General features: G+C 37.6%; 1 protein-coding gene across 1 annotated transcript in view; it reads right to left on the bottom strand.

Moving 5' to 3' along the window:
- Nucleotides 1-15,512: 15,512 nt before the first annotated feature.
- Nucleotides 15,513-24,909, bottom strand: part of CLSTN2 (calsyntenin 2) — a 246,235-nt gene continuing 236,838 nt past the window's right edge. The window contains exons 15-17 of the mRNA XM_070753284.1: nucleotides 22,229-22,352; nucleotides 17,645-17,829; nucleotides 15,513-15,989 (exon numbers count right to left, since the gene is read on the bottom strand). Coding sequence (XP_070609385.1) covers nucleotides 15,789-15,989; nucleotides 17,645-17,829; nucleotides 22,229-22,352 — 510 coding nt within the window. The 3' untranslated portion in view covers nucleotides 15,513-15,788. The remainder of the gene's footprint in view (nucleotides 15,990-17,644; nucleotides 17,830-22,228; nucleotides 22,353-24,909) is intronic.

The following is a 24,909-nucleotide window of genomic DNA, read 5'->3' as shown; positions in this document are numbered from 1 at the left end:
AAACTATATTTGTGTTTAATTTAAAGTTAATAATCTAAAGCTTTTCTTTAGGAAGCAAAACTGTGTTCCAGTGAATTTAGTTACAGTGTAAATTGAGATAGAATAAATGAAAGATACCTTATGGTTTCATCTTATTTCCTTATTACTACACACTTTTATGATGCTTCCACAATATCCTATTTAGAATTGTTCAAATGACGTATACATTAGTATAGACAAGAAAGCCTGTTGAAATAAATTTGGTTATTTTAGTTAATATTAGGTTCCCTTTAGATTGCCTTTCTGTATGTTCCACTTTTATTATAACAATATTATATCATTCAATTAAGATAAGCAAGTTTGCTTTGGGGGAAAACAAAGCATTAACAAAAAGATTAAATTTTGTCTTCCATCTCATTTTGTGTATTTTCATGTTACTTTCTCATATTATCTCTTTCTCACCATCATGTATTTATTCTCTATTTCACCCTGCCTCCCATACCAATTCTATTTTCCTATCCAGTCACATTGACAGAATATATTTATACTCACAAATTACTATGAGGCCATTATTTTTGTTTGAAATTAAAATATTAATGAAATAAACTGTTATTTTTCTTCACAGTGCAAGACTCACACACACGTTTGAAAGAAATAAAGACAATTGAACATAATTTTTATGTGAAATTCTAAAACCATATTTATTGGCCAATTCACAGAAAGTGCCAGAGTGATCACAAAAAAAGGGAATATTTTTAGTACATGTTCAGGCCAAGGATTTAAAAAATAAATTTTGCAAATAACGGTGTAAAACTTAGAACCTTTTACAATCTGAAATTCAGAGATTATCATTCAAAGTGACAAGGTTTACATCACATAGTTGAGAATATGAAGAAGAAAAGGAGAAGAAAATAAACCAGCTTTTCTCTATATATAACAATTTAGTTATTTATGTGATTATTTCAATCATGTTTCCTTAAAGTTATTAAAAAATAACAATAAGCAAATCTGTAATACAGTCCTATTTTTAAAAGAATTCATATTCCTTCTGAATTGCATATACTCATTAAATTCCTTATTCTGCATATATTATCCACTTTTACATAATTTAACTTAGCAACAAGGTGTTTAGAATAGAATAGAATAGAATTCAAAATATTGTTTGATTATCTCTCATGTACAATAATGTATTAAAATATAATGGTCAAATATAGAATCAAATGATAAGATATCTTGGTATCCCATTTTTATTTTATTTGTTCTCTAACAGTGATCAGATTATTCAGTGATTAAACTGGCAGTGACATTGCAACTTTTGGATTTTAAAAAAAATGCCAAGGGTAGAATTATTGCTAAGCAGAATAAAGTAATAAGCCTCTGAAGAAGCAAATCTATCAAATGTTGAAAGGGAAAAATAACTACATGCATTTTCCAGTGTAGGAAAATAGGATTTTTACTGTCTGGTTAATATAAAATACAGTGAAGGATGACTGTTCCAAACAGTCACTGCCTAAGAAAACGATCTATTTAAAAGCACATTATATCTCCAGAATATCTCCGAGACCGCCTTCTGCTGCACGAATCCCAGCGACCGATTAGGTCCCACAGAGTGGGCCTTCTCCGGGTCCTGTCAACTAAACAATGTCAGTTGGCGGGCCCCAGGGGAAGAGCCTTCTCTGTGGCGGCCCCGGCCCTCTGGAACCAACTCCCCCCGGAGATTAGAACTGCCCCTACTCTCCTTGCCTTTCGTAAGCTCCTTAAGACCCACCTGTGTCGCCAGGCATGGGGGAACTAAGACATCTCCCCCGGGCATATACAATTTATAAATGGTATGTGTGTATGTATGTGTGTTTAGAAAATGGTGTTTTTAAAATGTTTTTAGTAGAAATTTAGATTTGTTGTAAATTGTTTTTCACTTTGTTGTGAGCCGCCCCGAGTCTGCGGAGAGGGGCGGCATACAAATCTAAATCTAAAATAAACATGGTCATGATAACTTTTCATTGCTGAATTAAGAATTGAATTCAGAGTTCTCTTCTGAAAGTAGGAATATATAAAGAAAGACTATCTTTGAATGGTTCAATAATGCAGATATGCCTCCATGATTAAAGTGTGGCACAGTAACCTCTGATAGCTCTCATAAAAAAGTTCACTAGCCAGCAAGTCTGCAGTATTTCAATATTTTACTATTAGGAAAATTATGTTTATTTTGCTTAATATTTAATCTTCCATGAAAGTTTAAAAAAACATCTATGTATGTGTGTTTGCAGAGCTCTTTTTAAAAGCAACCTTCCATCTATATCCTTATACCTTGACTAAATCCATCTCCTTAACTTTACTTGCATTCAAAGCCTTCTAGATTGAGCTCTAAAACCATTTCCTCTTACTTGACCCGAAACTCTTATTTTTTTAGAGTATTCACATAAATGGTGGTATTTTTCATTTTTGTCTCCTGCTGCCCTTTCTAGCCCAAATCATATTACTTATTATAACCCTCTGTCTTTTCTATGAAAACAAAACTGTTCAGATAATACCGCCTTAAAACCAAACCATCCCATTATCCACATCATACATTCTACTATCTATCTAAAACAATGAGTTATAAACTTCTACATGAAGCTCATGAGTTGGGAATTCAGGATTTGTGCACTATTAACTCAATGTATTTGCCTTTCTGTCTCTCTTTTCCCTTTCCTCACCATTTTTCATTTCCATTTTTATTTCCCAGCAAACTTGTCTCTCTTTTTTAACAACACAGCAAAGAACAACAACAACAGGGCAGTGGTGATGATGGTGATGATGATAAAAAAAAGAAGATGTCAGTAAAATTTATCTGTAAGTGCTTTATAGACAATTTATTACATAACTACTAACCAACAGCACTGATCACATGCATAAGGGATAGACTGCAAAACCATGCTTGGAGAAAATAGATTACTTTGAGTTGTGGCAGTATAAATTTCATCTACTTAGTAAGATCTTTTCTTTTGTAGACTTTATTTAATTAATTAATTAATTTGTAAAACATGTACAGTGGTACCTCATGATATGAACTTAATTGGTTCCAGGAGGAGGTTCGTAAGGTGAAAAGTTCGTAAGACGAAACAATGTTTCCCATAGGAATCAATGTAAAAGCAAATAATGCGTGCAAATCCTTCAGGAAAATCCCAAACTTTAGAAGGGAGACGAACAGAGGGCAGGGAGGAGCAGCTAAAGGGGACGGTTGGAAGAAGCAAGGCTAGGCTAAAGGGTGAGTGGGAAGGAAGAAAGGCAAGGGGGGCGCCCCTCCCTTTTCTTTCTTTAAAAGACACCCCTTCAGTGCCTGTGCAAGCACGCTGTTTTCCTACTTTTTAAAATGCAATCTCTTTCCCCCTCCAAGCCGCCCCTCCCTTTTCTTTCTTCAAAAAATGAAAAAAAAATAAACCCCTTCATCCCAGCAGCAGCGGCTTGGGTTCGTAAGGTGAAAATAGTTTGGAAGAAGAGGCAAAAAAATCTTAAACACCAGGTTCGTATCTCGAAAAGTTCATTAGAAGAGGCGTTCGTAAGATGAGGTACCACTGTATAGGATAGTAATAGTTTGTATAAACATACTTTTAAAAAGTAACGATTAAAGAGGACAGTAGGAAAGGGACAGTAGGCACAGTGGTGCACTTATTCACGCCCCTTACAGACCTCTGAGGAATGGGCAGAGGTCAACTGTAGGCAATCTAAGGTTACAGTTTTGGGAGCTTGGGGAAGAAACCACAGAGTTAGGTAATGCATTCCAGGTATTGATTACTCTATTGTTGAAGTCGTATTTTCTGCAGTTGAGTTTGGAACAGTTTACATTTAGTTTGAATCTATTACGTGCTTGTGGATTGCTGCGTTTGAAGATTCTAAGCTATTTCTTTTGTAAGAGGGCACCGTGTGAAAGTTAGTTTTGAAAAGGAAAGAAGCAAGCAGCTCGAAATCAATCTACTCCATAACCAAAAGAAAACATAAAAAGAAAACATTATCTATAGTTTTAGTGTAAAAAGGTACAAAGGTGTAACAAGTGGAATCCTATAACTGAGGCTTGCACTGATACATCACAGTTGAAGGAATTGTTATACCAGCTTGTTTGCTTATTTAACACACATTAGAGATTTGCCTCCACAAATGCTGCTTTCATTACTTTAATTTCTGATGTTTCCCAAAACTCACAAAGATAATTATAAATGATTAGGAAAATCATAAATTCCATAAATGTACCCACACACAATACCAAATAATTACTGAAGATGTAAATTCATAATACTCTGATAAATTAATAGGATACTATGTTGTTAAGGGCATACAATGCTGAGTTTGGAGTAGTAACTCTATGTTTTAAGTCTAGAAGATGTAATAGGTATATAAGGAATGATCAAGGTAATAAAAAGCATGAATTAGGAATATTTAAAATAGAATAATAAATTGTTACTATTTAACGTACCACATACCACGCCTACATTAGTGAGAAATTCCTTAATCCTGAGAAAGACATAAATATGTGTTACAATTAAATTCCTATTTTCAATGCTGAAATATTGATAATTTGGGCAATATTGTATACAATATTTATCAGCATTTATATATTTTTATGGGGTAAATCTAAATTTTACTACATTAAACAATTACTTTTCAATAGAAATGTGGTAGAAAGTGTATTAACTGCCAAGAGTCGCTGGGAGCTGGGGGCATATAAATTTGATATACACTGCTCAAAAAAATAAACAAAACAATATAACTCTAAGCAAATCAAACTTCTGTGAAATCATACTGTCCACTTAGGAAACAACACTGATTGACAATCAATTTTACATGCTGTTGTGCACATTTAACTTTGTACAGAACAAAGTATTCAATGAGAATATTTCATTCATTCAGATCTAGGATGTGTTATTTGAATGTTCCCTTTATCTTTTTGAGCAGTACATTATTACAATTAAATACATATTAAGACTGGTGAAAACTTAATAATTAATCATTCAAGTCCTAGTCAAGGACCTGCCACCAGATATCCAGATGCTATACATCCAGATACTAAAACATTTGAAAATGCTCTCTATAGCTATCATGCTGCCTTTTAAAATGTATTACAAACTTGACAGTAATATATCTTTCTTTTTGCTCCCGTAATAAAACATTCAATAATTATTTCTTAATATTTATTAAACACTAGTACATCTATAACATCTTTAGCTGGGATATGTATACCTCTTTGCAGAGCAGGTGGGTATCAACATAAATAAATATCTTATCTATAACATTTTAAAATAGCTATACTCTGGCTAGTCTTCATGGTAGGAAAACATGCATCGTTAAGGCATTACAAAGAGGTCTTAAATTCATGGAAATTAAAGTGATAGTGCTTGCCAATAGTACAATGACCATTTTCCCATGAAACAATCATATTCAGGGAAATATGCACTGTTTATACAGTGGAAAAAGCTTAATATTAGAAATTCAAAACAATGATATGTATGATTTGTGCGCCATATGTTTTATCAAATTAACCTGCTGTTGCAGATTAGATTTAGTCTTTCTAATTTTCTACTTCCGGTCTCACACACTAAATTTTCAACACACACATTTTATCTTTTCAGTACTAATTAATCTTCAGACTTACAAAACATAACAAAATTTCTGCCAAATTACCAATGTTTCTTATAGATGAATGTAATGCAGAACGGTCCCTGAACATTTAGAGAAATTAGGAACATGACAGGAAATAAATTTCGATTTGTTCCTTTCTGTTTTTCCAAGAAGGTCTAATTATTAGTCTGTTTCTGGGAATAATCCAAAATAGGACTATATTATTACAAATATATTTCTTTCTTATGTGCCTTCATGATTTAAAGGCTCTTGAATATAAAGCATGTATCATTAGGACCAGTCTATTTTTGGAACATGTTTTATAGGCTACTGTTAAATATGTAAATATGCTAATTGTAAAAGGGTACCCAAAGTTCAGTTTTACATGTTCTGTGTTGATTGGTTGCTGTTTTCAGGTGGGAAAATTGCAACAATGTCAAGTTGAGCCTGTTGCTGGGGGAAGATAGTATAAATACTTAGAGACGCCGCACTTTCTGCCAGAACTTTCACGCCTAGAGTTTGTTAGCTTCCTAGCATTTAGACACTACCATTGTCAGCAATAAAAGATTGCTAATGCAATCAGGCTGAGTCTGAGCCTTTATTACACTGGTGACGAGGAGGTCGAACCTCCGCGAAGACTTGTTTAATCCCGCTATGGCTACCCTCTCAGGTAGTGAAGCCGGCAGAGTTTTTTGATTCAGAGAAATTGACTTGGAAAGCCTACATGGCTAAATTTGACATTTTTCTGGAGGCCGCCGGAATGAAGGATGCAGATAGCGGCCGAAAGCGGGCAATATTCCTCAACTATTGCAGCTTGCAAATATCTTATCTTGTTGAGACCCTCACAGACACAGAACCAGCAAACTTGGTATCCTGGAAAACTCTGATGTCCAAACTTGCGGCTCATTTCAAGCCCACCAAGCCTACTACGGTCTTTAGGTACCAGTTCTCCTGGATGGCTCAAGACAAGGGAGAAACCATCAATCAGTTCGCGACCGCCTACACACTGTTCTATCGAAGTGCACGTTTGACAACCCAGAAGCTCGCCTCCTAGATGCCTTCATTTTGGCATGCGGAATGTGGCGATTAGATATAAGCTCCCCACCGAGGAAGAAACATCCTTACAGGACATCATCAAAGCAGCTCAAACCATTGAGGTTGATGAAGCCACCACAGCTGAACTTAAAAGAAATGATAAAGCTGTCAGTTTTCAAAATTGATGACTCCGTTCTGTCAGATGCCGTTGCCGCTGATGAACATGACCAGCAGCCGGACACCCAGGATGACACCTGCCTCCAGATAAGATCACTACTGTCAAGACAATCGAGACCACAACTGCCCTTCCTCACCTGCGCTGGCTGCCGGGGGAACCATCAACGCTCGAGATGCCCATTTCGTGACTCCATCTGTCGTCACTGTGACCGGAGGGGGCACATAGCCGAAGCCTGCTGAGCAATCCTACTAGATGACCTTCCAATGGCCCAGAGGAACCCTCGCCAGAAGCAACCTACTTGGCAGCTGAGGGAATCTCGCCCACCTCGCCACTTCTCCAGAGGCTACCAAAGAAATCAGGAAATTATTTCCCATGATTTGAACCGAGGTAACTTTTACCTTGGGGTAAAGTGCACCAATAGGACTTCCCCCACCAAAGTCGTGGTGCCCTTACTCCTCAATAACAAACCTTGCCAAATGGAACTAGACACGTGGTCCAAGTTCTCCATCATGCCGTGGCACAAGCTTAAACTGTACATGCCATCCCTCTCTATGGCACAGCTAGAGCCCGTTGCGGCTGCTATTAAAGACTTTCAGGAAAATCCTATTCCGGTATTGGGGAGGGCTCGAGTGCCCATCACCTTTAAAGCAAGTACTTGTAATCTACCATTGATCATGGTGAAAGGGACGAATAATTCCCTTTTGGGGCTTGAATTGATGGGTCCTTTAGGGCTGGTTGTCACGGGGCTCCACAAATTGGTGACTGTTGACCCTCCTAACTTTATACATGAATTCCCCGCAGTATTTGACACAATCTTGGGAACTTACCGGGGACCCCCTATTTCCTTCTCCTTAGACCCAAGCATACCTCCCTTAAGATTAAAGCTCAACAGGGTTCTGTTGGCTCTTTTGCCCAAACTGGACCAACAATTAGACAAACTGATTGCCTAAGGCTTTTTGGTACCTGTTGATCACGCCCCATGGGAGATCCCCATTGTCGCACTAATGAAGCCTGATGGCTCTCTGAGGGTATGCACAGATTATAACTCTACCATTAATAAAGCCCTGCAGCATAATTCATACCCAATACCAGTGGTCCAGCAACTACTGCACTCCCTAGGGGAAGAGAAGCTGTTTGCTAAATTGGATTTAGTGCAGGCATACCAGCAGCTGCCAGTAGATGAGAACATGGCTCTGGCACAGACTATAGCCACTCACAGGGGTGCATTTAAATACACCAGGCTCCAATTTGGAATCATAATTGATGTCTATTAAATGATGCTAAAACTGCAATTTGAATTAATATTTGAGGTAGCAGAGTGTTGCTGTTTTAGTTTATGTTTACATTGCTATAATGATTGTATCTAACATTATACAGTAATTTAAATTCATCTTAGTGGTTTCCATTTGATTATTATAAGCCACCATGTATACTGCAGTGGGAAATGAATATAATATACTATTTAAAAATACCATTAAAAGCATATTAAAAGCATATATAGTATATTTTATTCCATAAGACACACCGGACCATAAAATGCACCTAGGTTTCGAGGAGGAAAAGAAGAAGAAAAAATATGAATCATCATGCATATGGAGCACCGAATATGGAACAGAAGTATAGTGAGAACAGGAGGCAAAGCCTAAGAGGACCACAGATAGCTGTCCTCTCATGTGCTAGATCTTCCTATTGACTCGTGCATTCCAGCGGGGTTCAGCACTATTAAAGGGCCCTGCTGCCATGGCCTGGCTGCAATTTTTGCTCCATAAGACTCACTGACCTTTCCACCCATTTTTGAGTGTAGGGGCGCAGCATCTTATGGACTGAAAATATGATAAATAGAATATGAGGTGACATGAAAAATTACTCAATAGCCACACATTATTATTCCATAACAGTCTAGATCACTTATTACTTTTGTATGTTCTTTATATAAATAATATATACTTACCCGTACAGATTCAAGCTTTGTTTCTCATCAATGTGAGCACTGGTTTCATCTGCAAAATGCATTTAATTCAGCACAGGAATTAAATATATCCTTCCCAAAAACTCTTAGGAACATTGTGGAATGTGTCACTTGTGTTTGTGAAAGTAGGAATAATTGGGAGGAAATTGTCTATTCAGGATTCCTTCACTAGTAGATACAAAATCTACTGCAACAGAGTGTGACTGGTTTTGTAACTTTTACATTTCGAATATTTTTAAAAAGAAAAATCCTTTGAAAGAGAAGTATCTTTACTGTTCACAGCAGTATATACAGATGAGTTGTGCATCCAAAATTAGCAGATGTATGCTTACTGCACCCAATTCTGTATGAAACTAAAAAAACCTGATTTCTATATGGCTGTCTTTAATACTTCCACTGTAAGCTCAGACACAAACATACAACAGAAATTAATAGCCATTTAACTAAACAGGATGTACTTGCAAATGCATGTATAGGATTACGCTACCATATCAATTATTTTCCATTCATAAAGATATCCTAAATAGATTTGCAATAGGCAAAGCAAGCACAATGTAATGAAAGTTGATTGAGTTAAGAAACATAATTGTTCTATCATGTACTTGCAGAGAGGGATAGTCTAATTTTGGGACCACATATTTCTTTATAAAGTTTAAAGTACGGTACTACCATCATTCAATTATGTCATATTGCAAAATCTTGACTGCTAGATGTCTGAAATTCACAAAACACCCAGGCTGATTTATATCAAGTTATTGAGAGAGGGGGAAAGTCTAATTTCATATGATATTTTTCAAATGGCTATAACACCTTTAATTCCTGTCCATAAAATCTGTTGTGTATAAAACCTTTGAGCAAGCAATCAGAAAATCATTACATATAATATTGGAAGTGAGCTGGGTTCTTCCCAGTTCAGACTGGATCGCCCGAACCGGTAGCAACCCACTGGTGATGTCATGAAAGTGTCACATATCTCATTCGATCAGTGCCGGTCCATAGAAACATAGAAACATAGAAGTCTGACGGCAGAAAAAGACCTCATGGTCCATCTAGTCTGCCCTTATACTATCTTCTGTATTTTATCTTAGGATGGATATATGTTTATCCCAGGCATGTTTAAATTCAGTTACTGTGGATTTATATACCACGTCTGCTGGAAGTTTGTTCCAAGGATCTACTAGTGTTTGTTCCAAGGATCCATAGTGCTCCCATCCTTTTTTCAGATTTTTTTTCGTCTGCTGCTGCTTGAAAAAGGATCCTCCCGCCAGTCCCTGGGCTTATACTTATACTTATTATTATTATTATTAATTAGGTTTGTATACCGCCCCTCTCCATAGATTTATCTTTATTCTTTCGCCTCAAACACAGCTGATCAGCTCCTCAGCTGTGTTTTGGGCTGATTCTAGCTACTAAGCATGTGCAAGCATAAATGCACGAGCGGGTTTGTGCGTACAAACGTATCGCGAAATGTCGCATTGCAAACTGGTGGCGAAGATATGTGGAACCCACCCCTGATTGGAAGGAAGAAAAAGCAAGATACAAAGGCAGAGAAAACATTAATCACAAAAGTTGGGATGTTAATCATGCGTCAAATTTAAAGATTTACTGGACTTGCTTCCTTTGTCTGAAGCAAGATTATTAAAAACTGGCTATATAAAAAGAGTTGTCCCATGAACATTATATGGTTATTTTTAATGAAGAAATGTGTGTTTTATGTGTGTGTATATACATCACATCTGCCAATACTTGCAGCTGCATTGCTTTTCTGAAATGATGAAACACAAAAGCCTCAATTTAAGCAGTTTACCTAAATCAGAAAACAGGCTTTTGGGTGGGGGGGATCCCTGGGATGCCAAATAATGTTTTAAGCCGGTTTATTAGAAGGCTACTAGTTTTATCACTTTGTGATTTCTGTAGAAAGTGAATGTATGGATAAGTAGCAAGTTCTTGACGTGATTGCTTGTAGTGAAAAAAAGATTGAAAAATGATAATGCTACTTGTTTACAACTAAGCTTGTAAATCAAATATATTATCATGCAATTGTGATCATTTTCTAGTTGATTGTTGATTTCCGAAGGTTTTTTTTTGTTGGATGAAAAAGTAAACATTATAGTTTTCAAAAATATCTCACTGTTCAAAGTGTAATAATATGAATTAAAAGCATATCATTGCAGTGATTGACAGTAATTTTTTGTGTATCTATCAGAATAATTCTTAATACTTAAGTGAGTAATCACTTAATACTTTCCTTCCTGAGGGTAAAAACATAGACTTAATTGTTAGAATCACTTATCACATTTCACATTAAATTGCTGTTTAAGTACTTATAAATGGAAATAAATGATACTTGTTCATGAAACAATGGATTCATATATTTGGATCTGATAAATAATAATAGGATTATAATTTTGATTTCCATTTTTGGTATTACTCGCCAGGAATTTAACAAATAAATATCTTACAATATTGGACCTATGATCCACACAGAGAAGAATGATAGCTATTTTTAATTACATTACTAATCACAATTTCAAACCTAAATATATCACAAAATTCCAATTCTCTTTAGAGAAATGAGTTAATGCATATTAAGTCCTTAAACCCTAGTCTCTTCACACTTAGTTGAAATTAACAAGATGACACTATCAGCTTCATTAATTAATGTAGTGGCAGATTATATTTATGAATACTATGAATTCTGGAATTAAAGCAGCCTGTAGGCTTTGTGGAGTAAACCAGACAGGAATATTATCTAATTCTACTTTTTTAAAGCTACATTGATGGAATCTTCAAGTTTAAAAGAACAATTCTTCCTTCCCAGGCTATCTCTTATTTAGTCCAAGTAACTAGGAAGGGTTACTCCCTAGTTACTTGGACTCAAACTCTCTTCTGAGCCTATTGTTCTGCCTACTTTCTATAGGCTAAGGCTTAGCTGTCTCATATCTGTCCTTTTCCTTGGAAGCATCTTTTTGCCCAGTCTCCCACCTTCCCATATACCATTACGTGCACAATCTTTTTAATATTTCTGTTGTCAGAAATATCCTTCTGAAATCTGACACCCTTCATGGTCTCATGCCAACCCAATATTTCGAGAGTTGAAGTCATAACTTTGGAATATCCACAGTTGGAAAAGACTGACCTATAAAGATTTTCTAGATTTCTATCCAATGAATAAATGTACTGCAGTTGCCAATATTTTTTCATACTACAAACTTTGTTTAATAACAACCACAACAACAACAACAACAGAATTGGAAGGGACCTTGGAGGTCTTCGGTCCAACCCCTGCTTAGGCAGGAAACCCTACACTACTTCAGACAAATGGTTGTCCAACATCTTTTTTAAAAAGGCTAGTGTAGGAGCATTCACAACTTCTGGAGGCAAGCTGTTCCACTGATTAATTGTTCTAACTGTCAGGAAATTTCTAAGTTACTTCTCTCCTTTATTAGTTTCCACCCATTGCTTCTAGTTCTACCCTCAGGTCCTTTGGAGAATAGTTTGACTCCCTCTTCCTTGTGGCAACTGCTGAGATATTAGAACACTGCCATCATGTCTCCCCTAGCGCTGGTTTTCATTAAACTAGACATACCAAATTCCTCATGTTTTAGCCTCTGGTCCCCTAATCATCTTTGTTGGTCTTCTCTGCACTTTCTAGATTCTCAACAAAACTACATAACCTGTGTTGTGCCTGACTGCCCATACTTTCTTGCCACCTGTTTGATTAGTGCACATGGTATGGCACTCACTATTAAATGCTTGGCTTTGCTTGATAGCAGGGGTGATAAACATACCCACACACTATGTTGTGTGCATTATTAACCCTATTAATTTTACATTGCTGGGGACAGAAATGTTATTTATCAATTAATTCTCTGTGCCCACTGTTCAGTTTAAATGTTTATCTGTGAATTTAATTCCAAGTAGCCCAGTCTCTTTCTTTGACAGATGCAGACCATCTCTTTTGCACAGTTTTTCATTGGACCAGCTACAGACATCATGACTAATAAAACCAAACCCTTCTCTTTTACACCACTCTTTTAGCTACACATTAAACTTTGCTACATATTGGCCTTTCCCTTTTTATTCCTTATAGACTGGTAAAATCTGAAAAGATAAGCCTACAACCTATACTACTAAGTTCATATCCCTAAATTCAATTAAAAAATTAAAAAATTTAAAATTGACAGTTCAGTACATCTTTAAAATTAAAAGAAATCCTTTAGCCCACACAATTAAGCAGAGTGATATAGAATGCCATTTGTGTTTTTTCTAAATCATACAAAATAAATAAAAATTTAGAAATAATTACTTGTATGTTAAGAATATGACCGTGAAAAATTTATTTACCTAAGGTGATAGCAACCTTACCCTGTGAAGTGGACTGAGCCGAGTATATGACTGACCTAAAGTTACCTAGGTCAGTTTTCATATGTAAAGTGGAATGCAATCTTAGATTTCTTTAGGCCCAAAGCCTCTAATATTAGGTTTTGATTCACTTGTTTGAAAGAGCAGTATGAAGGTATAAAATTAAGTCTCGGTTTGAATAATATTTGCCTCAGAAATCAAACAGATAAAAGCTGATTTGGCAGTTGTAGAACAGCTGTGTTTTTCAAGTAAAACAAAACATTGTAGAAAGGTTTAATCCAGTTATAATCAGGTAATATTATCTGGCTCATTATGTTATTAAAAGAAAAAAATACAGCTCCATCATGTATTTTACTTTGAAGAGGAAATATTCCTGCATCCTAAAATTTAAATTATTTAATTTTTAATTTAGGATAGGCTCATGGGCTACTAGGATTCAGTAGGAGACATATATACATATACATACATACATACATGATGAGATACATATCTCATCATCATCATCACCACTGTCATGATCATCATCATATCTGCTTTAATGTATTTCTGATATTATACACAGTTATGAAAGATCCATGTGCATTCAGAGAAAAATATAAAATAATTTCATCATATTCAAAGCTTGAGAACTACCTGCATTAGATATAGGCAATTGCTCAAACAGATTTACTTTAGTCTTTCAAGATTCAAAATGATGTAAAACACAATAGCAGGGAATGTAATGGTCTAGTGGTAAAGCAGCTATCTTGCACACAGAGTCTTTGTCATTTCTAATTTAAAGATCCAATAGGAGAATGTAGGCAGTTGCTGTTAGTTAGTAGGCTATAACGACAATAGTCTGAACTTGTATAGACAATTTCCTAGAATTATTCCTAGGGAAAAAGTAATATTTGAAGCTCTTTCAAAGCCACAGATAGCGCTAGTCTCTGTTTTGGAAGTTGCATTACACAGTGGCATTCTTGACATGAAAGGATACAATGACACTGATTCAAAGCAATGAGAAAAATAAAAAGCAAGCATAAAAATAAGCTCTTGTTACTTTTTTGCCTGGCAGTGAGTTATTTAATCACAAGGGGGACATTTTTACATGCATTCTATCTGCAAATGTATTTGCTGTTGAACTAAAACCACTGGACAGGAGATTTTATCAACAATGGGTGGGCTAAAAAGGAACAAGAGCTCCCAAATCTTTAAGAAAATATGAATACAAAACATTTTGCTTCTTCATCAAATGCCTATGTTTGTATATATTTAAAACATGCACAGCATCAAATACTGCACTATTTGGCATTCAAATGTAGAACCACAAATATTGAGAAAAATATATAAGAAAGCACACAAATAAACATTCAAAATATAGTGGTTAGCTGAAAAAAGGCAAACTACCCAATATTATTCTTTACCAAATGTTTTCAAATGCTACCAGATTTTTTTCCTGTTAATTTCTGTGTTTAGTTTTGTGTTTAATTCTTTGTAATTTTGCAAACAAAACATCTTTGGTGAAGACAAGGATCTACGACAAGGGGAGGGAAAGAATTTAAAATTTAAATGATTTTTTTTTACTATGACTTTGCTTTATTTTACTAGAATTTATTTTAATGATCAATGGGCTATATCAAACACCTATTCCATCTGTAAAAATGCATTCAGAGCTTTGAGTGTTTTAACATGCAAAAAAGTGGGCATTTTTTCCTGAGATTTAAATATTATTTAAATTCTTACAAATACAGTAGCACATGTCTGAATTCCAAGCAACCTTTGTGATGGTCAGAGCTGCCATACATTTTTGCAACTGGATGATTATTTATTACATTTTCTCAGAAGATACTTTTTTTAAAAGATCAAAGGTCTAGGTATTAGCTACACTTACACTCTAGTTTTATACTTCACACAAGAGAAAACATTTCTTAATCTGTATGGTTCTCTGTGGGACCATCACAGACAAAGGTTCCCATGTACTGTATAGGGTTTCCATGCCTTTAAGTTTCAATTGAGGGAATAGACAATAATTATTTTTAGCAAACTTTGGACATTAGCAGTGCATTCGTATACATGCACAGACATATACAGTTTAGTGTGTTTTGAAACTCTCTGCAAAGGTCAAATAGCCACAAGAAAAAAGTGAAAATGAAGATATGCGCAAATGAATTTTGCTCTGTGCATTGAGTAGCATGTACATCTTCTATCTTTGACATTACGATCTTTAACAAGGCAGAGTTAAAGGGAATCCCAAAAAGAGTGTGCGTGTCTGTATGTGTCTGTGTGTGCGTGTACTTTGGAAACTTTTAAAAGCAACCTGAAGTAACTTCTTTATAGTCTGATTAATTGGTTTGCTTATACATATTTAAAAGGAACAGGGTTTTTCATGGAACTAAAGAAGCAGTAACAAATGTATGATGTCAGGTTGGTGTCCTTTTTACAAGTGACTCTTTAATAGTTGTATGTTGTGCTTTACCAGGTGCTATTATTCACATATTAGGAAAAGAACAACTATTGGGAGTAGTTGTGATACAACTACATCAAATTCAGACAATGTAGTTTTATCATCTGTAGTCAATAGGAAGTTAAACTGTCAATTAATTCATAGATTCAAGATATGGTTGAATCAGTAGGATTGACTCAAAATACACAGTATTGGTTTATACAAAAAGATAAAGAAAACTAAAGACTCTAGTAGGGTAATGTTGAATCATCCCACTCCAACTGATCTTGCCTGGTTGTATTTTGTTTGTCTCCATTATTCCCTATGGCTTCTTCCTCCTCTTCTTCTTCTTCCTCTTCAGTCTCATCTGATTCTGAACTGGTTGTATCATCTTCATCTTCAATTTCTTCCTCATCACTTTCTTCTTCTCTACAAGGTTGTTCATGTTTCTATGTATTATAAGGAAACACAAAGTGGAGTTGCTGATAAGAAGAAAAGAACCTTCTAAAGTTTATTTGAAAATCTCTACATGAGAGTACAGTGATACCTCGTCTTACAAACGCCTTGTCATACAAACTTTTTGAGATACAAACCCGGGGTTTAAGATTTTTTTGCCTCTTCTTACAAACTATTTTCACCTTACAAAACCACCACTGCCACTGGGATGCCCCGCCTCCGGACTTCCATTGCCAGCGAAGCACCTATTTTTGCACTGCTGGGATTCCCCTGAGGCTCCCCTCCATGGGAAACCCCACCTCTGGACTTCCGTGTTTTTGTGATGCTGCAGGGGAATCCCAGCAGGGCAAAAACGGGCACTTCGCTGGCAACGGAAGTCTGGAGATGGGGTTCCCCAACGAGGGGAGCCTCAGTGAAACTGCAGCATCGCAAAAACACAGAGGTCCGGAGGTGGGGTTTTGAGGACTTCGGTGTTTTTGCGATGCGGCGATTTCACTGATGCTCCCTTCGCTTGTGAAACCCCACCTCTGGACTTCAGTTGCCAGCGAAGCGCTCATTTTTGTGATGCTTGGATTAACCTGCAGGGATTCCCCTGCAGCATCGCAAAAACCCAGAAGTCCAGACGTGGGGTTTCCCATGGAGGGGAGCCTCAGGAGAATCCCAGCAGCGCAAAAACGGGCGCTTCGGCTGGCAAAATGGGTGAATTTTGGGCTTGCACGCATTAATTGCTTTTCCATTGATTCCTATGGGGAACATTGTTTCGTCTTACAAACTTTTCACCTTAAGAACCTCGTCCCGGAACCAATTAAGTTTGTAAGACAAGGTATCACTGTATCTGGTTGGTACATGTTTAGATATACCTAAAAGAAAAGGAAATCACCCTTCAAAAGTATAGTCATATTTGATACAGCTAACTATCAGCTGAGCAAATTACAGACTAACAGATTTACCACGAGATAAATGAAAGTGACCTCCCTTATTAAAATTCACAAAAGCTAGAGGATGAAACTAAGGAACAAAAGCAGTTATATCATTCAATTATATATGACCTGACATATTTTCTATAAGATCGTATTAAATAATTAATCAGATAAAACAATCCAACTTGAATGTCATCCATCTGTTCTTGATTAAGCAAGCACTTCTACTCATTTTTTCCCACAGTAACTTTGATACAGAGATATTCATCAATAATACATTATTAGATTGCGCATGTGAAAAAAGGCCAAGCTACAAGTACGATACATGTAATATAACCTTCCTGAATGACTGATCAAGGGCACTGTCATTAAAATGTATGCAAAGTAATTTTCATAACTCCAATTGTATTATTGATACTAATAGTATTTACATCCTTCTAGGATACGATTAAACCAAATATACCTCAATGAGATCTGATATAGTAATTGTATGAAATATAGAAGACTGAACATCTTTAGATATACCAGATAAAGACCTTTTTTCAAACACATGCCAACCGCAGAAATAAGGTCAATCAAAAAGTAGGAAGGATGTTTTTCCTTTTACCCACTACATTTGGTAAATATTGAGGGAGTGGCTGGAGGTGATTTTTGAAAATGATTCTGGCACATAAATGAAAAATATGACTGATAACAAGAATAAAGGACAATATGGCTTTTCTCCTTACTTCCATGGGATTGATTGTAATAGTCAGAGCTGAGTCATCCCAGTCCATTTCATTTTCTTTATTAGTTTCATGTTCCTTTGAAGTATGGTAGCAAGTTGAATGAATTCTGTATACCCCCATAGCTATGATGAAGACTAAGATACTGACACAGATTATTATGATGACAGTAGCCACACTTGGAAGTACTGAAATGAAATAAAATGGGGCAATTTAATATATTCTTCCAGTGCAGTTTGGTATATTTAGTGTTTTCTTAATCAATAAATTTTCAGCATTCATAATGATATCTAAATGTAGCTGCAGTTACATTTGTTTTGTTGTTGAACTTAAAAGAAACCGTTACAAAAAGGATAACAATACATTTCTCCAATACAGAGTTTAAAAAACTAAAACAATAGCAATTTCATCTGTAGGTGACTATCACATTTAAACTGTCTTTTGTGTATATAATCCATTACCATTATTATATAATTCCAGCTATTGAGTTTCAGAAACTATTCACACAGTCAGTGAATATGTAAATGGAGAATATGTCTTCCAATAGAATCACATACAAAGTATCATCATCAGTATGAATGGAATCTTAATGCATAAAATTGTTTATACAAAAGAATTTGACTCAAATACCCATTTTGTACATATAAAATCTAGGGAACAGTTTATTTGGTGCCACCATGCTCTTTGTTCAGGTCAAGCTCACTGAGCAAACAAAAAGGAAGAGGTAAGAAGAGGTTGGCAAGAGAGTTTAAGGAGGCACCCACAATACATTTTCACAAGTCATGCGTTTGTAATTGGTTAACCCAAAAGTTTGAGAAGGGACAAATAATGAATAAAAGCTCTGTAATAATGCTTTAATAACTAAATGCAACAATTAAAGGGCATGAGTTTATGATGAGCAGCTGCAATGCCAATGGCAAGTTTGTTTTTCTGCCAGAAAACAACCTGGCATATATTTACGACCATTGCAAGGACATTACAACATTGAAGAAAAAGTCTAGAGACAGGAGCAGCAAACAGAGACATTTAAACAGATAAGAAAATATAATGGTTTATCAGTAGAAAGAAAGCAGATGTCACAACAGAAATCAATTGAGGGAGCAACTCTGTATATGGACAGAAAAAGAGGAGCAAGCTCAATGAATAGAACGATGCAAAAGATATTCTCTATCACTGGAACAATAAAACTTAAGGAAGGAAAAAGAAAGTGATACTTCAGAATTAGAGACTAGGATGTTATGTTTCTGAGTGGCAGAGAGAATGCAGCTATTAAGATAAAGAAAAAGAATTGGATGAATTGGTCGATCGTAAATATGAAGAACTGCAACAAGTGTATGCTGATCAGACTCAACAGTTTCTGAAGTCTGCTTGTGCCACTAGCATAGATCAGGGGCATAACAGAACAGCTTTCAACTCTAATTAAGTCCAGCATAAATTAATCATTCCTACTAGGTCACATGTTGACATATAATACTTCAAGAAGCATATATAAGCACATTGCCACAAATTTTGAAAACCTTGGAAGAAAGTTTAAGGCCCTGTGGATGTAAGCATTATTCTCATGGAATAGAACAGGAAAAGGAAAGAAAAATACTGTAATTCTAACTATGCAAATGTTGTTGATGGGAAATATATTGTTTCTTGGATCATGGTTTAGGTTGTGTTGATAATGAACTGTATATAACAGTGTTGTGAGCACTCCTAGTCCACCTCTGGTAATGTCTGTTTCTGAGGAGGATTTCCCCATGCCTAGTGGCAAAGGTGGGTTTTTAGGAGTTTACGAAAGGCAAGGAGTGTGGGGGCAGTCCTAATCTCCAGGGAGAGTTGATTCCAGAGGGTCAGGGCCGCCACAGAGAAGGCTCTTCCCCTGTGTCCCGCCAGATGGCATTGTTTTGTCGATGGGATCCGGAGAAGTTTCAAGTTTTATTGGATTTATATGCCGCCCCTCTCCGAAATCTCGGGGCGACTAACAGCAATCATAAACAGTATACAATAATAATCCAATACTAAAAGCGAATTAAAAACCTCTTAATATACAAAACCAAACATACATACAAACATAACATGCATACAATTGTAACGGCCTAGGGGGAGAAGAAATCTTAATTCCCCCATGCCTGGCAGCAGAGGTGGGTTTTAAGTAGCTTACAAAAGGCAAGGAGGGTGGGGGCAATTCTAATCACTGGGGGGAGTTGGTTCCAGAGGGCCGGGGCCGCCACAGAGAAGGCTCTTCCCTTGGGTCCCGCCAAGCGGCATTGTTTAGTTGACGGGACCCGGAGAAGACCCATTCTTTGGGACCTAACTGGCCGCTGGGATTCGTGCGGCAGAAGGCGGTCCCTGAGGTAATCTGGTCCGGTGCCATGAAGGGCTTTATAGGTCATAACCAACACTTTGAATTGTGAACGGAAACTGATCGGCAACCAATGCAGACTGTGGAGTGTTGGTGTGACATGGGCATATTTAGAGAAGCCCATGATTGCTCACGCAGCTGCATTCTGCACGATCTGAAGTTTCCGAACACTTTTCAAAGGTAGCCCCATGTAGAGAGCATTACAGTAGTCGAGCCTCGAGATGATGAGGGCATGAGTGACTGTGAGCAGTGACTCCCGGTCCAAATAGGGTCGCAACTGGTGCACCAGGAGAACCTGGGCGAACACCCCCCTCACCACAGCTGAAAGATGTTTCTCTAATGTGAGCTGTGGATCGAGGAGGACGCCCAAGTTGCGAACCCTCTCTGAGGGGGTCAATGATTCTCCCCCCAGGGTAATGGACGGACAGATGGAATTGTCCTTGGGAGGCAAGACCCACAGCCACTCCGTCTTGTCTGGGTTGAATTTGAGTTTGTTGACACCCATCCAGGCCCCAACAGCCTCCAGGCACCAGCACATCACTTCCACTGCTTCGCTGACTGGACATGGGGTGGAGATGTATAGCTGGGTATCATCGGCATATTGATGATACCTCACCCCATGCCCTTAGATGATCTCACCCAGCGGTTTCATGTAGCTATTAAATAGCAGGGGGGAGAGGACCAACCCCTGAGGCACCCCACAAGGGAGAAACCTAGAGGTCGACCTCTGACTCCCCACTAACACCGACTGCGACCGACTGGAGAGGTAGGAGGAGAACCACTGAAGAACAGTGCCTCCCACTCCCAAACCTCTCCAGCCGGTGCAGAAGGATACCATGGTCGATGGTATCGAAAGCCGCTGAGAGGTCAAGAAGCACCAGGACAGAGGACAAGCCCCTGTCCTGGGCCCGCCAGAGATAATCCATCAACACGACCAAAGCATTTTCTGTGCTGTAGCCGGGCCTGAATCCAGACTGCTGAGGACCTAGATAATTGGCTTCTTCCAAGGACCGCTGGAGTTGGAGCACCACCACCTTCTCGACAACCTTCCCCATAAAGGGAAGGTTGGAGACTGGACGGTAGTTATTGAGCACGGCTGGGTCCAGGGAAGGCTTCTTGAGGAGGGGGCGCACAAGTGCCTCCTTATAAAGGGCCGAAAAGGACCCTCTCCCCAAAGAGGCGTTAACAATCTCCTTGGCCCAGCTTCGTGTCACTGCTCGACTGGCCGAAACCAACCAAGAGGAACACGGATCCAGTAAACAGGTGGCAGAACTCACAGCTCCAATGGCCTTGTCCAATTCATCAGGTGTCACCAAATCAAACTCCTCCCAGACAGATGGACAAAGACGTTTAGCCCCAGTCACCTCGACTGACTCGTTGTCAGTCGACTCTGTTTTACAATTGGAGTCAAGGTCCGCTCGGATCCGAGCGATTTTATCAGCGAAAAATGTGTTAAAATCCTCAGCGCTGCTCTGCAAGGGCTCCCCAACTCCCCCCTGATTAAGAAGGGAGCGGGTTACCCTAAACAGAGCGGCCGAGCGGGATTCCGCTGATGCAATCAAGGCAGCATGATACGCGCATCTTGCGGCCTTGAGCGCCACTTTGTAAGTCTTAATATGAGCTCTTACAAGTGTTCGATCAGATTTGGACTTACTCTTCCTCCATCGCTTCTCTAGACGTCTCTTCTGGCGTTTCAACTCCCGGAGCTCCTCGTTGAACCATGGGGCTCTACGGGGTCAAGCCACTCCCACCTGGTCACATGGCCAGCAAGCCACTTCTACGCAGTCACATGACCATTAAGCCACTCCCACAAAATAAGCCACACCCACAGTGTGGCAGTAAAAATTTTGGCTGCCCATTACTGCAGGCAGTATAGCCTGGAAATAGATAATGGGCAGGGTAAGAGATTCAGAAGAAACCCTCAGTTTGTTAGGATGTAAAGCAAAGGATAGGAGAATTCTACTTTTCAGACTGGCTGTCAGTTTTACCACATAGAAACACAGGAAATAGAACCAAATGAGCTACATCTATTTTACTGTAAAGCTATATAAACAGAATCTTTCAAGTACAATTTTCCTGCCATATTAAGTTACAGGAATTCAGATTCCAATTGAACATTAGAACTTTTCTAATACGAAAAAATAGTGGCCTCCCCTTCACTAAATGTACTTTTACATAAACAGAATATAGGTCAATTTTTATTAAATCCATTCTTATCTACTTAATTCATATAATACCTGAGCTTTGAATATTGCTTATGCTTTCCTCTGGTTGATGGATAGATTGGAGAAATTGTGGCTCTTTTATCATAAGATTTGCATATTCCATGGAATTAGAGTCGGAATTATGTAGAATATTAACCTAGGAGAAAACAGAAACTAATATTACAAATATGAAATATTCACAATAAAACTAATCAGATTTTGCATAATAGTCAAGCTGAGAAGTTATATTCAGGCAGAATTATTATGAGGTCGCAATTTGCATTTGCTCTATGTGAGAGCACTTTAGCTGTTGGGTGATGATTTTAGATTTTCCAACTAAATCAGAGGAAATAATTAAGAAAAAAAAAGACAGTTTCAAGGGTGAAAAAGACTATGAGATTAGTTGAACTGGACCTAACCAATTGCATCAGAAATACAGCAAGCCAGTCAACTAATGCTGGGAAGTATATTTTACAACTACCTTGTTTCAGCAATATTTCCTAAAAAAACTTAAGTTACAAGTTCAATGAATAAGTAGAAACAACAAATGTAAAGCGTAGGCAGTCTGTTGTCTGTAGGTTCCATAAGACAAAGCCACAGTGAGCAATCCAAGTGCAAGCTCATTTGTCTTCTGCTAATATTGTTCTATGTCCATGGTGGCGAACCTATGGCACTCGTGCCAGAGATGGCTCTGTCATCTTGCTTATTGATTGATTGATTGGACTTTTATGCCGTCCCGCTCCGAGGACTCGGGATGGCAATATGTGCCATCACCAGCTGCGCTTCTGGTTTCTGGTGCGCCATCCAGTTGATTTGAACACAACAGGCATTCACGCACTGAAAAAACAGTCTTTGGGTTTCTGGTGCTCCAACACACACACACATGCATACATGTTCTATTTTGGACACTCAGTACTGAAAAGGTTCCCCATCACTGTTTTTGGTGACTCTTCTCAAACCTTGCTAAATTTAGGCCAGTGGTTCTCAACCTTTCTAATAATAATAATAATAATAATAATAATAATTTATTGGATTTGTATGCCGCCCCTCTCCGTAGACTCACCGTAAACCCTTAATACAATTCCTTATGTTGTGGTGACCCCCAACCGTAAGTCTAGCGCCAATTCTCCCAACAGAGCTTTAAGCTGATTGGAAGGAAGGTCAGGGGGACATTCCCACTGTAAGTGCCTGATTAGTCGGATTGTAAAAATATGTTCCAAGATGCCAGAATAGAATACCATGGGAAATTTGTCTTTTCCCATGGTCTTAGGCGACCCCTATAAAACGGTCGTTCATCTCCCAAAGGGGTCCCGACCCTCAGGTTGAGAATCACTGATTTAGGCACTCTACTATTAAGCTGCCTGCCAAATTATTGGTAAATTCCCCTGGGAATTCCACCTTTTGTTTCTGGAATGCCATGGGGAATGTCCCAATAATATATAAAGCACTCATGGCAATAATGGATCTATATATCTATATTATTTCTGGACTGTTCTCAATTCTGTCCCAAAGTATATGTTTAAAAATGTGTCTACTACACAGAATTATATATTTCATACATATGAAAAGCAAGCCCTCGAGAATGCTGACTATTTCAGTTTTTTAAAAAAACATTTGTGGGGAAAAATTTGTTCTTTATAAATAAAGAATAACCTCATTTCAATCTCTGGTTTAAAAATGTACTAGTGAAAAATTATTAATTAAATGACTTAATTAAATTAATTAAATGATGAGAAAGTATCAGTCGCCTGTCCTAGGTAAAACCAGATATGAAATATGAGTAGATGAGTTTATATCTATTTTATTATAACACCAGATTGATAGAATATTGCAAATCTGAAAAAACAATACTTGCAGCCACCACCACTTTTAATTGCTTAATTCATTATGGCATCCCTTTCTAAGTTCCTTTCTCTATGAGGGGGCTACTATGTGTTGGTCCCCTGGACATGTCCCCAGACACTTCTTCAGGTGTCAGTTCAGATGAAGAACAGCCAATTCCAGGACCTAGACTTTTATTTCCTAATATAAAAATAATTGTTAATTTCTTAATGGAATGGAATAGAATAGAATTCTTTATTGGCCAAGTGTGATTGGACACACAATGAATTTGTCTTTCGTGCATATGCTCTTTGTATACATAAAAAGAAAAGATACATTTGTCAACAATCATAAGCTACAACACTTAATGATATAGGGTATTAGGGGTGGTAAGGACAATTTCAATTTATTTGCTGAGTCACTAGAAATGTTAGATTTCCACCCTCCAGCACCAGTTCAAGGGTTCCTTTCCCCAGTCCCCATGGGAGAGAGGAGGGGGAGGGACATGGGGTATCCCAACACAGGACCTTTTCCAGAAAAGCCATCCAGGGGACGAGGATGAGCCAAGAAGCCTTCATTCCTCATCCTTAACTTATCTCTCCCCCCCACCCCCGCATCAATCCATTCCCAATTGCTTTGTCTCATTGGGAAACAGGCTAATTTCACTGTACTGCAGACTGGCAGGGAGGTATGTATGATGTATATATACGTGTGTGTGTGTGTGTGTGTGTATGTATGTAGTACATATATATATACATACCTATCTACATAGATACATACTGTGTATATCTATGTATCTATCTATCTATCTATCTATCTATCTATCTATCTATCTATCTATCTATCTATCTATCATCTATCTATCTATCTATATTTGTTTTCGTAGATTTTCA

The sequence above is a fragment of the Erythrolamprus reginae genome, chromosome 5 (assembly GCF_031021105.1).
Source record: "Erythrolamprus reginae isolate rEryReg1 chromosome 5, rEryReg1.hap1, whole genome shotgun sequence".
NCBI lineage: Eukaryota > Metazoa > Chordata > Lepidosauria > Squamata > Dipsadidae > Erythrolamprus > Erythrolamprus reginae.
Note: the sequence above shows the minus strand (reverse complement) of the source record. Positions and strands in the feature narration are given on the sequence as shown.